At 43.9% G+C, this 15763-nt stretch overlaps 1 protein-coding gene across 1 annotated transcript in view; it reads right to left on the bottom strand.

Annotated features, from left to right (window-relative positions):
* ANAPC1 (anaphase promoting complex subunit 1) overlaps positions 1 to 15763 on the bottom strand; it is a 3613296-nt gene that overhangs the window by 3089454 nt on the left and 508079 nt on the right. The window contains exon 5 of the mRNA XM_044060160.1: positions 15190 to 15272. Coding sequence (XP_043916095.1) covers positions 15190 to 15272 — 83 coding nt within the window. The remainder of the gene's footprint in view (positions 1 to 15189; positions 15273 to 15763) is intronic.

The following is a 15763-nucleotide window of genomic DNA, read 5'->3' as shown; positions in this document are numbered from 1 at the left end:
ATCAATAGCTTATCAATAGCTTAATACGTACCTATGAACCTAAGGAAAGCATCTGGACAAATAGTCTGAACAGTTGAGGGCCCTATGTCGCAACATGGCAGAGAAAAACAATCACTCCTGTACCCTATCCAAGGCATTAGACTCTACATGTTGTTGCATGTTAGCAAAGTTTTGTGGTCTCTGGTACAGGTTTTAGATCAAGGATATCACAAAGGAGAGAGAAAGAATGCCTGGTCAGAGTTGTCTCCACTCCACTGGGGCTTGTAGACACCATTTCCTATTCTAGGATCTGCATGATCAAAGCTTGGGGTTTTCTGACTTGTTTACAAGACATCCAAGAGGGTTGGATCCATACAGGTGAAGACTCAAAGGTCCACCTCCACCTTTTCCCCAAGAAGCTCAAGACGTATCAGGGAGAACAACATCCTGTTCTTGTACAGAAGCATGCACATCCGGCAGCTAGATGTGGGACACTGCAGGCCCCTCAAGTTGGCAAGCAAGCACATCAGCTAAAAAGGGGCATGGAGTTGTGCCATTTTGGGAAATCCATGATGGCTCTCAAGATGATTCCCCCAAGTCCATTTCTCGGCCCCAAGGGAAAGATGAACGAATGGGCCTAACTAGAGATGTAAGGAACAATGGCCAGCAGAAAACTGGGAATAAAATACAACATTTTAAAAAAATGGTGGTGGTGGTGGGGTTCTAGTCCATGGGCCTCAAGGTTTCTCCAAAGGAAGGGCTGTAGGATGAGAGAAGGAATCATCATTCTCATGAATAGCTTCTGGGCCACCAAACTCTTAAAGGGAAGTACATGGAGACCTCACCTCCCTAACAAGTCCATCAGGGTAACTTATGAGGGGCAATGGGCAGGGCTGAGCATGCAAAGAACATATGAGGGATGCCAGGCAACTAGTATCTGGTGCTTAAGAGGATACTTGCTAACAAGAGTGTTAAGTTACCTGCAAAAGGTCCAATACTGGTATCAGGCTATATTCCGTAAGAATGCAGTCCCACAATCATATGGACAGATCCTACCAGATTTCAAATATTTGCTTGAACCAAAAACACAGGTGCAGGAAGACTCATCTGACTGTCCTTCACCTGGACCATCAGACACTGCTGGGCACATATGGAGAGCGAGGGAGAAGATTTTCCAACTCCAGAACCATGACTAGGTGACTCAAGGAACCATATTATCAGGCTCAAGGTTGCTGTGTGAGTGCCCCAATCACCTCTGGGATGGATAGTGCTCAGCTAAGATTCCTATCCCCCACAGTGGGAAACAGGGGTGTACTCCTACAAGATATTTGTTGTCCACTAAAATGGACGAGGTGAGGGATTTTGAGCCCTCAGTATTTGGCTCAACTAGAAGGGTAACAATGGCCACATGAGAGCTTGAATGAGGCCTACACCTCCATTTCTTTTAAAACCTTTATTAAATAAGTGTCATGTTTAATCACAGCCTCACCTCAGGCTTCATGCCCACTGAGTGGCGCACAGCTACAGTTATCCCACTCCACAAGGGGGGATCCCCCTTGGCTCCCGGGAACTACCGTCCCATTAGTCTGATTAGCCTGATCTGCAAGGGCATGGAATACATTATCATGGAACTTATAAACAAAGACATTCGCAACCTTCAAACACTGAACCCCACGCAGTTTGGGTTTGTGAAGGGCCGATCTCATCTCCTGAACCTGATTGACTTCTTCAAATCAGTCTCCAGAGCTGTGGACGAGGGTAAAGCAGTCCACACAGCCTACCTGGACCTCTGCACGACACCATCCCCCACTCTGAAATCATAGATAAACTTACTAAGCTGGGCATAAATCTCTATGTCACTCGATGGGTTGCCAACTGGCTTACTGACAGAACCCAGACTGTAAAAGTAGCTGACTCCAAATCCAGCTCCAGACAAGTGACAAGTGGAGTACCTCAGGGTTCAGTCCTGGGACTGCTCTTGTTTGGCATCTACTTCTCTGAAGTACAGGCCAACACTAAGGGACTCTGGCCAACAAAGTTCGCAGATGACTGCAAACTGGGAGCCATTACTGAATCCCCAAATGTGGATATTCTGCAAAAGGGCCTTACAGAAACAGATGCTTGGTACCAGAGTCATGGGCTCAAGCTTAATGCCAAGAAATGTATAGTTATCCCCTTTGGGAAAAACCATGTACCCATGAATTACCACATAGGTGGCAGTACACTAAACACCAAAAGTGTGATGAGAGACTTAGGGATACAGGTGGAGAGTGGTCTCACCTTCGATAACCACATCGCCACAACAGTCAGGAAATCCTTCTGTGTGGCACACCTCATCATGAAGGGCTTTTCATCCCGAAAAAAGGAGGTCACTGTCCCACTGTACTCATCCCTCATTAGACCCATTATAGAGTACAACGCCCCGTTTGGTATGTACCTCACAAGACATCTGCAACAGCTGGAAAGGCTGCAGAAATACCTCACTAATAGAATCACAGGCCTAAAGGAGATGCCCTATGCTGACCATCTTAAAAAAAACTCCATCTATACTCTGTGGCATATCATCTACTCAGAGGCGATCTCTGCTTAACATACAAAGCCATGTCAAACCCTGAGCTGCTGGACATGCTCCACTTAAAGAAATCCCAATCCCTGAGAGCCACACGCTCCAGAGATCTAAACCTTGTCATCACAATGTACAAAACATGCTGGAGGGACAAATTCCTGACCTAGAGACTTCCCATACTCTGGAATAGACTGCCCATACATGTCAAGCAGAGGGCCTCTTTGGCCCTCTTCAAAAGGAACCTTGACGATTGGATGGGAGATATGAAATTCACCCTGGGGATCATGTCAGTCACCCTGCTAGACAGGGGTCCAGGGAAGTAAATATTGTGGAAAGAAATATCCAGGGAATTGTTATGGCTAGGCTTGCATAGGCCCTAGGGCCGATAGCCTAGTACCAACCTATGAACTTAAGACAATTGCTATGCAGACGGTCTATGCCAAGCCTACAAATCATCCTCTGATCCCTCAACTGGTGAATCTGTTGCACATCCACAAAACAAAATAGCATTAGAAATACCTAGTCCAAGGACATAAACCTCATCTACAACAAACAGGATATGTTGGGGGGACAGGTATGCATCTCAAAGATTAACCCTTCTCTGGAACAGGGGCTCCATAATCGTGAAGCAAAGCTCATCCTTAACCTATTCAAATGTTACTTTGATCAATGGATGGGAAAATGTAAATGTACCACTTGTTTAGCACTTATGTCCCTACTGGACAGTGGCAGCCTGTGAAAGCTTGATGTGTACAAGCCTATACTGTAACCATAAAATTCCTTGGGGTATTGACACATCAGTAATATTTTGGTAAATTTGGTGTAAGCTTGGCTAGGCTTAAAATGGAAATAAACACTGCACGATGTTGAAACACCACCAGGTTCTGCTTTATTTCCTGATACCTCTGGTTTTCGCCTTCAAGGGATCCCTTGAAGGCGAAAAGCCAAGGTACCAGGAATTAAAGCAGAAAGTACAGCTGTGTATACCTACCATAAATGTAGATGTTCGAGTGTCTTCACTGTTGCAGTCATAACTGTAGGGTACTCCTGCCGGCAGGCAGCCCGAGGTCGGCCAGAATATCAAAGTCTGGGTCCGGCGTCGGCTGTATCAGCAAGTACCCTGACGTCAGAACGCATGGGTATAAAGCTGACAGCCGACACCATCTTCTCCAGCCTTTCTTGCCCCTGATGTCAGAAGCCCCCATAAAACCAAAAAGTGTCCCAAGGGAAACACAAATACACCAGAAAGGTAGTGAAAAAGGAAACAAAGTAAGCAAAAAGAAACAAGAGGGGTCTGGAGGGAGGGAAACACCGACTGCAACAGTGAAGACATTCAAACATCTACATTTATGGTAGGTATACACAACTGTACTATGTTCTTCGTGTTTCACTGTTGCAGTCATAACTGTATGGGTAGAATCCCAAAGCAGAGGAAAGGGAGGATGGCAAAACTATAAAGCATTAGGAGCTGCCAAAATGCCCTGTAAAATTGCAGTGGCAAAACCAGCCATAGACTTAGAGTAAAGTGGAAGGTGGTAATGCTTAGAGAAAGTATGCACTGAACTCCAAGTAGCTGCCTCCAAAATATCTTTAGTTGCCACCCCTTAAAAAGCTGTAGAAGTGGCAGTAGCCCTAGTGGAATGAGGCCTAATCCCAGCTGGAATCTCCTTACCATGATGGGAATAACAGAAAGCAATACAAAACCCAATCCACTTAGAAATAGTTTGTTTTGAAACAGGCTTGCCCTGAGAACCCAAAGCAAAAGAAACAAATAACTGCTGAGACTGCCTGAACCCTTTAGTTCTGCTCAAATAATATCGCAACTGCCTGTGTATATCCAAAGTGTGCAAAATCTTTTTCCCTTTATTTTGGGGGTTTGCATAAAAAGTAGGCAAATGAATAGTTTGGTTTAAAGCCACACTAGAAACCACTTTAGGCATAAAGGAAGGATTCTATCCTTATGGAAAATTAAGAAAGGCTCAACCGCCATAAGGGCCTGTAATTCAGAAACCCTTCCAGAGGTAATGGCCAACAAAAAGCAGCCTTTCATGATAAATACTTCAACTCGCTAGTCGCTGCAGGCTCAAAAGGCTGTAGAGTGTGTTTCTCCAACACAAAATTGAGATCCCAAGCAGGAGTAGGAGCTCGGGGTCTTATATTCTTTGCCCTCTAAGGAATTGCTTAAACAAAGGATGAGAAAACAATGGTGGGTCACAGTCATAGTGAGCAGAAATTGCTGCAGCATGAACCTTAATAGAGGAGAAGGACAAACCTTTGTCCAGTAACTCAGTAAGATATTGAAGAGCCACACTTAAATTAGGCTTAGAAACATCAAATTCCTTTGCTGTACTCCAAAATAAAATCTCCTCCATTTATCTCTTGTACTAGGCCTTCTGGCCTCCAAAATAACATTCAAAACTTGCTGTGGAAGCTGAGACCCTCCAGGGTTTAAAACAGAATATGCCAGGCTGTTAGATGTGAGAGTGAAGTTTGACATTGAGTAAATGACTGTTCTCCTGAGACAGCAGGTGTGGAATCAAGGCAAAGGCCATGGAGGCTCCCACCAGACTTCTCAGTAATGGGTACCAGTGCTGACGAGGCCAATCTGGAGCTATTAAAATCATCTTTGGCTTGTCCTGTCTGACCTTCAGGAGTACCTTTGGGAGGAGAGGCAGAGGTGGAAAGGCATACACATGAAGATTGCTCCAATTGAATGAGAGAGCATCCACTTTCCAAGCTGTGGGATGAAACCTTTGTGCAAAACTTTGGCAGCTGGAAGTTTAGTGGAGAAGCGAACAGATCTATGTCTGGAGTTCCCCATAACACTGTCAATTTCTGAAATACATGAGGATCCAATTTCCACTCGTGGGGATCCATAATTTGTCTGCTCAACACATCTGCTAAGGAGTTCTGTGCTCCGGCAGAAACCTTGCCTGAAGATTTAGCTGTAAACTGAGAGCAGTCTCCCACAAAATCATTGCTTGTCTGCATAGAGGATAAGAATGCCCCTTGCTTGTTGATGTACCACATGACAGTTGTGTTGTCTGTTAGAACCAACACCTGCCCTGGAAGAAGTAAATCCTTGAAAGCTATTAATGCAAATTGGACTGCTAACATCTCCTTCAAGTTGATATGTAGATGTTGAAGTCAGGGTCTTGTACCCACTTTCCATTTAGATGAGCTCCCAAGCTTTGTCTGAGGCATCTGTCGTTAGAATCTGACTCGCTTCTGGCCGGTCACAGAGAGTCCCTTGTTTAGGTGACATTCCTGAGCCCACCACAAAAATTCCTTTGAATGCAAGGTATTATCTGAATGACAGTGTCCATATCTTGGCAGTGCTGTGTCCATACATTTTGAGATACCATTGCAGCTTCCTCATATGCAGTTTGGCATTGGGAAGCACCAGAATACAAGATGCCATGAACCCCAAGGCTTGAAGGACTGTCCTTGCAGTCAGCCTGGACTGATGAGACAATTGATGGAAGTAAAGAGAAAGATTCTTTTGTTTGTCCGGGGTCAAAAGGCCATCTGGGATGCTGTATTCAGCCTCACACCCAGAAAGCACATGTCCTGAGAGGGTACTAGACTGGACTTTATTCACAGAATACCCCAGGCATCTTAGCACTGCTATCACATACTGTAAATGATGAAGAAGTTCGTCCTTTCCTTGGGCCAGAATCAGGCAATCGTCCAAATAAGGATAGATTTGTATTCCTCTTAGCCTGAAGAAAGCTATCACTGAGCCAGAACCTTCGTGAACACTCTGGGCAGTAGATAAGCCAAAGGGCAATGCAGAGAACTGATAATGAGAAGTCCCAGCCAGATACTTTCTGCAACTGAGCCTGATATGAACATGAAGGTAAGCCTCCTTGAGATCCAGAGTCACCATCCAGTGATCTTTGCCCAGCAGAGGTAAAAGCTGTTGTAACGTCAACATTTTGAACTTGGGAATGTCCAGATATGTGTTGAGGATAGATAAATCCAAGATTGGTCTCCACGTGTTCCCTTTCTTTGGTACTAGGAACAGGCGAGAATAAAATCCTAGGCCCACTTCTGGCAGAGGGCCCTTATTTGAAGTAGCAGAGAAATTTGTTTGTGAGCCTCTAGTCTTTGCTGAGGAGGCCTGCATGCCTTTGAAAGGAGGCAAGGTATGGAAATAAAACTTGTAACCTCGGTGTATGATATCCAATACCCATTTGTCTTGGGCAATCAAATTCCAATTTTCCTTGAAGAGTGCCAACCTTCCTCCCAAAGGAGCTGCCAGGCAAGAAGGATCTGGCAGCTGAAAAGGTAGGTCATTGGGCCTGTGCCTCACCCGAAGATTGTGCAGGTGAACTCCCTGTTCTAGATCTGAAAGAACTCTGAGCTCTGCCCCTACCACGTCAAGATCTACCCCTACACTGAGAATCATAAGAAGGATTTAGCAGGCCAATTCCTACTAAACTTTGGAGGCTGTACTTGCAAAAAATCTTTAACAGCCTGCATGGACTTAGCCTTGTCTTCCATTTTCTTCAAGACTGACTCCACAGGTGAACCAAACAACACATCAGACTGTAAAGGAGTATCCAAAATCCTTGTCTTAACATGGTCAGATAAATTCTGATCCCTAAGAACTGAACCAGTGGCAGCCACCAGGCCTGTACAGCATCAAAACCACATTGTAAAGAATGCTTCCCCACCTGCTCTGAAACATGCACCAAATCTTGTAACTCTTTACACTCAATGCCTTCATCCACCTTAGACTTCAATTGAGAAAGAAGATAGTTTTGATATTTCAACATATGAAACTGGCAATTCAAAGCCCTCATAGCTAGGGTAGAAGATGTATAGACTTTCTTTCCCCATCTATCCAAAGCTCTGGCCTCTTTATCTGGAGGAACCGGATTTTTACAACAGAGGCCTTGACAAGGTCCCTGACTAACAGTTTCTGGGTCTAGGACTCTTATAAAGATATTTATGAGCCTCAGGCACCCTGTAATACCTATCCGGTTTAACAGGAGCAGGAGGCAGAGAATCAGGATTAAGTGAAGCCTCTGCAAACACATCTTCCACAACATCCAGAACAGGAGGTATAGCCAAGGGCCTATGCTGGGGCAAAAGCAAAAATTCCCTAAGCCTTTTCCTGGAATCAGAGAAGTCCTGACCTTCCCACTTAAAATGTTCCCTCATGGAATGAAGAGTCTCTGAAAAAGAAAAATCCTCTGGAGGAGAAGCAGAAGGAGTCGAATCATCTGCATCAGAATCAGAATAAGAGGAGTACTCCTGCAAGTCTTCAGCCGAAGACTCAGAAACATCCGAAGCCTGCTTAAAACTCCCCAACTCTGGCTCCACCCTAGGCCTCTTATCAGGAGGGGCAAGAACCTCTAATCAGAGTAATCAAATCTTCTGCCATTTTAAGCATGTGCTTCTTGGGCACAGACCCTGCTGCACTAGGAGTGACACCAACAGAAGCTAAACCTGGCCTGCCTCTGGGAGAAGCCTTGGCAACAGAAGGAGAGGGCCTAACCACCCTAGGAAGGGAGGGTATTGGGAAGCCCCTTCAGCCTGACCTGCCTCCTGAGAGGCCACATCCTGCAATATCAAAGTCTCCCCTGGGACTCCAGAGACCACCGGTTCCACTGCCTGGGTTTAACTGCTTTGTCTTGACCAGCCTAGCACAATCTAACCTTCACCCAACAACAAAATATTCGGACAGCGGACTACCCCATATGTAAGGACTGCAGCAATGTGAGATGAAGAACATCTGTAGGGTAGAATCCCAAAGCTGAGAACACGGGAGGAGGTTAAGAAGAAGAAGGAGCAGCTAGAAGACCCTGCAAAACAGCAGAGGCAAAGCCTGCCCTAGACTTAGAGTACAAAGGGAGGCTATAGTGCTTGGAAAAGGTATGCACAGAGCTCCAAGTGGCAGCCTCCAGAATGTCCTTGGTAGGAACTCCTCTGAGAAAGGCTGCTGAAGTGGCAGCTGCTCTAGTAGAATGAGTCCTGACAGTACCTGGAATCTGTTTTCCATAAAAAGAGTAATCCATTTGGAAATAGTTTGCTTAGAAATAGCTTTACCTAGAGAAATGGAAGCAAGAGAGATAAGCAATTGATCTGATTTTCTGACATCTTTAGTTTTGTCCAGGTAAAAACGTAGTTGCCTGTGTACATCCAATGAATGCAAAATCCTTTTCCCCTTATTTTGGGGTTTGGGGAAAAAGGTAGGAAGGTGAATAGTCTGATTTAGAGCCACTCTAGAAACTACCTTAGGCATAAAAGTAGGATTGGTCCTCAAGGAAACTCTGTCCTGATGGAAGATGAGGTATGGTTCCACGGCCATGAGGGCTTGTAACTCAGACACCCTTCTGGCAGAAGTTAAGGCCAACAAGATAGCTGTCTTCCAGGATAAGAACTTAATATCCGCAGAGGCAGCAGGTTCAAAAGGAGGCAAAGTAAGCTTTTCCAAGACATAGTTGAGATCCCAAGGAGGGACAGAAGGAGATCTAGGAGGTCTTAAATTCTTAGCTCCTCTCAGAAATTGTCTAACCAGCTGGTGGGAAAAATGGGAGGATCACAATTGAAATGAGCCGAAATAGCAGAAGCATGAATTTTAATGGAAGAAAAGGAAAGACCTTTAAGCAAAAGGTCTGAGAGATAAAGTAAAATATAGGGAATATCAGGTAAAAAAAGGATCAGAGCCACGATCCTGCATCCAAATACAAAATCTTTTCCATTTAGAAGCATAAGATTTCCTTGTACTAGGACGCCTAGCTTCCAAAAAAATATCCAAAACTTGTTTAGGAAGAGAAGAAGGAATCAATTGCCTTTGATGAGCCAAGCTGCCAGGCAGAGAGTCTTGATTTGAGAGTGAAATACCTGACCCTGATGCTGGGACAGTAGAGAATGGGTCAGAGGAAGACTCAAGGGGTTCCAAGCAAAGGTGCAGTAGAGTTGGATACCAAAAGTAGCGAGGCCAATTTGGAGCTATCAAAATGATCAGTCTGGGTTTGTCCAGCTTTATCTTTAGTAATACCGAGGTAGAAGAGGAAGAGGAGGAAGGCATATCCGGAAAGATTCCTGCAGCTGAAGGACAGGGCATCCACTTTCCAAGCTGTCTTGTGGAAGGACCTGGTGCAAAAGAGAGGCAACTGATGGTTGAGATGGGACGCAAACAGATCTATCTGAGGACAGCCCCAAACTGCAGTTATCTTGCTGAATAAGTTGGGGTCCAACATCCATTCGTGAGGATCCAAAATGTTTCTGCTTAGGCTGTCTGCTAAGAGATTCTGATTTCCTGGAATGAACTGTGCCTGAAGATCCAGATTCAAATTTAGTGCTGTGTCCCATAAAGTCATGGCAAGTCTGCAAAGGGGGTAAGAGTGAGAGCCCCCTCCTTGCTTGTTTATGTACCACATGACTGTGGTATTGTCTGTTCGAATTAGCAGAGGTCCTGGCTTCAAAAGAGTCTGGAAGGCTAGAAGAGCATTTTGGACTGCCAACATTTCTTTCAAGTTGATGTGCCATAGAAGGTGTCTGTTTGTCCAAGAGCCCTGTTGGCATTTGTCTAGAAAATGAGCTCCCCAAGCATAATCCGAGGTGTCCGTGGTTATGATCTGAGTAGGTTGAGGAAGACGAAAGGGCTTCCCTTCGTTCAAAACACACGCCCTGGACCACCAAAGGAATTCCTTCTGGAGGCAGGAAATCAGTAGAATCATTGTATCCAGACTGTGGCAATGCTGAGACCATACACTCTTTAGGTACCATTAAAGTTTCCTCATGTGAAGCCTCACATTTGGAATCAACAGGATGCAAAAGGCCATGTAGCCCAAAGCCTGCAGGAATTTCCTTACAGTGAGCTGAGTCAAGGTTGCCAAGGTCTTGAAGATTGAAGCCAGCTGTAACTGTTTTTCTGGAGTAAGGAAGGCCATCTGTAAACTTGTGTCTAGAAGAGCTCCCAAAAAAATCATTCGTTGAGAAGGAATCAAATGTGACTTTTTCGTGTTCACTGAGAATCCCAGTAGTAGGAGAAGACGTTGAACAAAATGCAGATGTTGAAGTAAAAGGTCTTTGCTGTCTACCTGAATTAGACAGTCGTCCAGATAGGGGTAAATCTGAATCCCCTGAAGTCTGCAGTAAGCTACTACTGGAGCCAGGCATTTGGTAAAAACTCTGGGCGCAGTAGATAAGCCAAATGGCAGTACAGAGAATTGGAAGTGTCTCAAGCCTGCCTTGAATCTGAGGTACTTTCTGCATTGTTGCCTTATGGGGACGTGTAAGTAAGCCTCTTAAGTCCAATGTTACCATCCAAGCATCTTGTGAGAGCATTGGGAGAAGTTGTTGAAGTGTAAGCATCTTGAATTTTGGAATTTCCAAAAAGGTGTTTAATATTGAGAGGTCCAGAATAGGTCTCCAGGAGTTTTGTTTTCTTGGGACCAGAAAAAGTCTTGAATAAAAACCTTTCCCCACCTCTAGAGGTGGAACAGGTTCTATGGCTCTTAAGGCTAATAAAGCGTTAACTTGATTTAAGGCCTCTGTCCATTGATGTTTTGGCAGATCTGGCCAGCCGGAAGGCCTTGGCAGAGTGTGAAAGTGGAATCTGTAGCCTTTCAAAATCACGTCTAACACCCATTTGTCCTGGGTAATGTGAGTCCAATTTTGGTAAAAAAGAGAAAGTTTTCCTCCGAGAGGGGCATCCAGGGAAGGAGGACCTGTAGCCCAACAGAGGGAGTCATTGGGTCTGCTTTCTTTGGGTTTGAGGTCTGTCTTCTCCCCTTCTAGGTGAAGAAGCAGTCCACTGTCTAGATCTGTAAGAGGCCTGAGCCTGCGCCCGACCTTTGGAGCATCTATATCTTCCCCTTTGAGGCCTATAAGAAGTGGGAAAAGACCAATTTTTGGAGGGCCAATTTCTAGAAAATCTAGGAGGCTGTACTTGCAAAAAATCTTTTACAGTCTGCATAGACTTGGCTTTTTCTTCCATCTTTTTAATAACCTCCTCAGCCTTAGATCCAAATAAGACATCATGCTGAACAGGGGCATCTAGCAATTTAGCCTTAACTTGTTCAGGTAAATTCTGCTCACGAAGCCAAGCATGTCTCCTGATAACAGTACCAGAGGCAGCAGCTCTGCAGGAAGCCTCTAAGGCATCAAAACCACAATGTAAACTATGTTTGCTAACTTGTTCAGTTGCATGCAACACATCCTGTAATTCCTTGTCCTCAGCACATGCAGGAAAGGTAGAAAGCCTTTGTTTTAAAACAGATAAAAGAAACTGTTGTTACTTAAACATGTGAAGCTGGCAATTTAAAGCTCTAATAGCAAGGGTAGCTGAAGTATAAAACTTTTTGCCCCACCTGTCCAAGGCACGATAATCCTTTTCAGAGGGGATAGGATTCTTAGAGGAGGCGGCCTTAGCAGCCTTGGAACCCTGCGAAATAGTTTCAGGATCAGCAGAAGGGTTCTTAAATAAGAATTGATGGGAATCAGGGACCCTATAAAATCTATCAGTCTTAGATGGAGCAGGCGGCATGGAATCAGGATTCAAATTAGCTTCAGAGAAGGCATCATCCACAATGTCAAGTACAGGAGGAATAGCTAAAGGCCTGTGTTGAGGGAGAAGAAGAAATTCCCTAAGTCTCTTTTTGGAAGCAGAATAATCCTGACCTTCCCAATGAAAATGCTCCATCATCTCATGCAAGGTTTCCCCAAAAGAGAAATCTTCAGGGGGAGAGGCAGAGGGAACAGAATCCTCTGCATCCGAATCCTCATATGGAGGAAAAGAGTAATCCTGATCAGAGGAAGAAACTGAAGATACAGAAGCCTGATCAGAGGAATCATAAGGGATATCCTGTCTAGGCCTTTTCTCAGGAGGAGGGTGAGAGCCCCTAATCATAGTTAATAAATCCTCAGCCATCCGTAGTAATTGCTTCTGAGTCTTAGGAGCTGAATCCGAAAAAGCTTGAGCAGAAAGTCTGGGTTTAACAGGAGTCTTTGACTTAGCCTTTGTCTTTGTGGAAATAGTAATATGTGAAGGCCTGAAGACCCCCTCAGAAGCCGGTACCTGCACAGCGGTTCCGGACCCATCTGAAGGAGCGACGTCCGAAGGTCCTGCAGCAGACAAATTACTAGGCCTAGATGGCTCCCCATGGGAGTCCGTGTCGGCCATCGGTTCTGAAGTGGCGGATGACAGGGGCTGCAAAAGCGCCTCACTGGCGACCGCCGAACCCGAAGCTGGCTCCGGCTGCAAAGTATCCTGTTTGGACCTCGGAGGCCTGTCCTTGTCTTTGCGTTTCTTCTGTATTCCGGTAGTCGGTAAAGTATCCGACGACATCCTATAATTAAATCGTCTACCAAAGTAATTCAAGGCCCAATCGTACCTACGCTTGATAGTGCGAGAATTAAACCTGGCACAGAACCGACAGCAAGAAACGTCGTGGTCAGGGCCTAAGCAAGGTAGACAGTAAGAGTGGAAATCTTTATGAGGTATTTGTGATACACAATTATTAACTTTTTCTGACATCGGAGGAGCAAGAAAAAGGTTTCCCTAACGGGGTACTTAGCTTTGAGAAGAGAAGTAGAAAACTTCGGACCGACGACAATTGCACCACGTTGTCTTGAAAACGCCAACCAACAACTAGCGAACTGCTTTGCACCGCACGGCAAGAAAGACTGGAGAAGATGGCGTCGGCTGTCAGCTTTATACCCATGCGTTCTGACGTCAGGGTACTTGCTGATACAGCCGACGCCGGACCCAGACATTGATATGCTGGCCGACCTCAGGCTGCCTGCCGGCAGGAGTACCCTACAGTTATGACTGCAACAGTGAAACACGAAGAACATCCTGGTGGTGTATCAACTTTGTGCAGTGTTTATTTCTACTTACATTTTTTGGTGTTTTATTGGTGGGCTTAAAATGGCTCTTGGGCTGATAGCTTAGTAACTACCTATAAATCTACAAGACTTAGGCACACATATTAAAAGAAAAGAAAAAATGTAATAAACATTTTTCATTTTCCTGCATTATACATTACATATTATGTTTCATTTCTTTATAAGAATTAGCATTCACATCAACATTACATACACTGCTTATATTGTTCCTACAAATTTCATTTATTTCTATGTAATGTGCTGATTCCCATTTCTAAAGATCATATTTCCAGTTCTTTTATCTCATTTATAATAGTCAGTACATCAATTACAGTTGCTTTAGATTTTGATTTCCATTTTCTAGTAATTGCTTTTTTGGTGACCAACAGCACTAAACTTAGTAAGACTTTACTATGTTTAGGCAATTTAGATCATGCGTCCCAGCTCAAAATAATTTCCCAAGTTTACAGCCATTTGCTCCCCTAACATTTCTGAGAGTACTCTGTAGGGAATTTTTAAACTCTGCCAACTTACTACAATCCTAAAAAGCCCACTCCTCTATTTCTTGAGCCTTCTGACAGTGCTCCAGTATACAGCTGGTGATACAAGTGAGATCTTCTCACTGATCAACATGACAGGAACTTTCAACTACTGCAACTATCCTCACAGTAAGGCATGCAGTGCAGACAAAGCACTCCTTCCAATGTCTGTGGGAGTACTGGGTTGAAGCCTTGGCATCTATGACAGTGCTTCAAACACTGTGCTTCTCTCCTAGGCAGCAGAAACCATGCCACTGCAGGTACTGGACTATTACTTGTCAGCCAAATGAACACTTGGCTTTTACACATCAGGTAACAAACAGAACATTGCTACACTAGAGTATTTACATGTCTGTCACTTTATAAAATCCATCAGGTTTCTCAGGAGCTGTCAGCTGCTTGTTTCAAACACATCCTCAGAAGCCTGGTAAGAATTCTTCTGACTAAGAGGCCTTTTGTATGAACTGATGACATCTTGTGACACCACTTACAATATCCCATCATCAGACTGAGGATATCTCAGAAGGTAGTCTAGAAGAGAACTTGGAGATATATCATGTTTATCTAGATCATAACCCAGAAAGGAGATCTGACCAAACTAGGCTAAATCCTCTTTAAGAAATTCAGAAATCACAAAAGTGAGGAAGAGGGTGCTCCCTTCTTTTAACTAGGGAAGCCATTGCAGAATTAAGAATAAGAGTAATCTGCAAAATGATTATTCCATACAGTCACATACTTTTCTGAAGTCTAATCCCCCCCCCCCGCTATACCTGAAAATGGTCTACTGTGAATAATGTACTATACTGCTAAGCAAACCTTGCTGAAAAAATGATCATTTCTTCCAGAATACTGGTTGTTTATAACAGCTGGTTAACTGGAGGACAAAGTATGCCTTTAACAATGTAATAGCTGTTCCAAGTGAAATGCTTTGCATTTACTGAACACAGAGAAAAACAATACTGTAACAATTAAGATTAACAACTAATTATGCAACACTCTATTTAGCAGAACATTTATAAACTGCTCTAGTGCTATGGTTCAGAATAAAAGGATGACACATTGAAAAGTACAGGCTATGCAGCACTTATCATATCAAGCACCTTTGATCCTGTTTCAAAAACTCTAAATTCAATGTTTTAACACTGAACACCTATCTCAGTAGGTTACGCACACAGATTACACAGTACGTTATGGTGCTTGCAAAGTAAGATAATACTTTTCTATATTCAATGTAGGCTATAATAAATATACAGTGCATACCTGGGAGGACTCGGTGGAAACTCATGTGGTGAGCTGCAGCGCTCAAACAATAATCCATATTTGGAGGGCCATACATGTGCTACCTATACAAAATGGGAAAAATATATTTATACAAACACTGTGGGTAAAGTCATAAATACTCAAAAGGTTTTACTTACTTATAACTAAAAAAAATGATGCTCTTCAGAAAACTAACAATTCTAGTTTAGTGCAAGGTGCTACTTTAAATACAACAGGCATTAAAACAAAATAAGTCTATCTTCACAAGAACTGAAGAAAAAAATGGGAAATACTCCAGCACTCAGCACCATCAGAAGTATTGTATGTTTTACTCCCCTATCTTTTAGTTCATCCTCCCTCAGTTTGCAAGCATTTTGTGAGGGATATAATCAGTCACCACACTGCTCCACTGTTTAAATCCCTGCCTTTAACACTATGGTCAAAGAACTTTTCTCTGGAAATCCCTCCCAAGAAACCCTGTTCAACCAAGACAAGCTAGAGAGCAGACATTTTTATAAGCTTGACTTTTCTACTGAGAACACTACATACGCCACTCATGCAATAAGGCAGCCCC

Source organism: Protopterus annectens, chromosome 1.part2 (assembly GCF_019279795.1).
Source record: "Protopterus annectens isolate FY-2018-M chromosome 1.part2, PAN1.0, whole genome shotgun sequence".
NCBI classification, from domain to species: Eukaryota; Metazoa; Chordata; order Ceratodontiformes; family Protopteridae; genus Protopterus; species Protopterus annectens.
The sequence above is the reverse complement of the archived record's forward strand: the minus strand, read 5'-3'. Positions and strand labels throughout refer to the sequence as shown.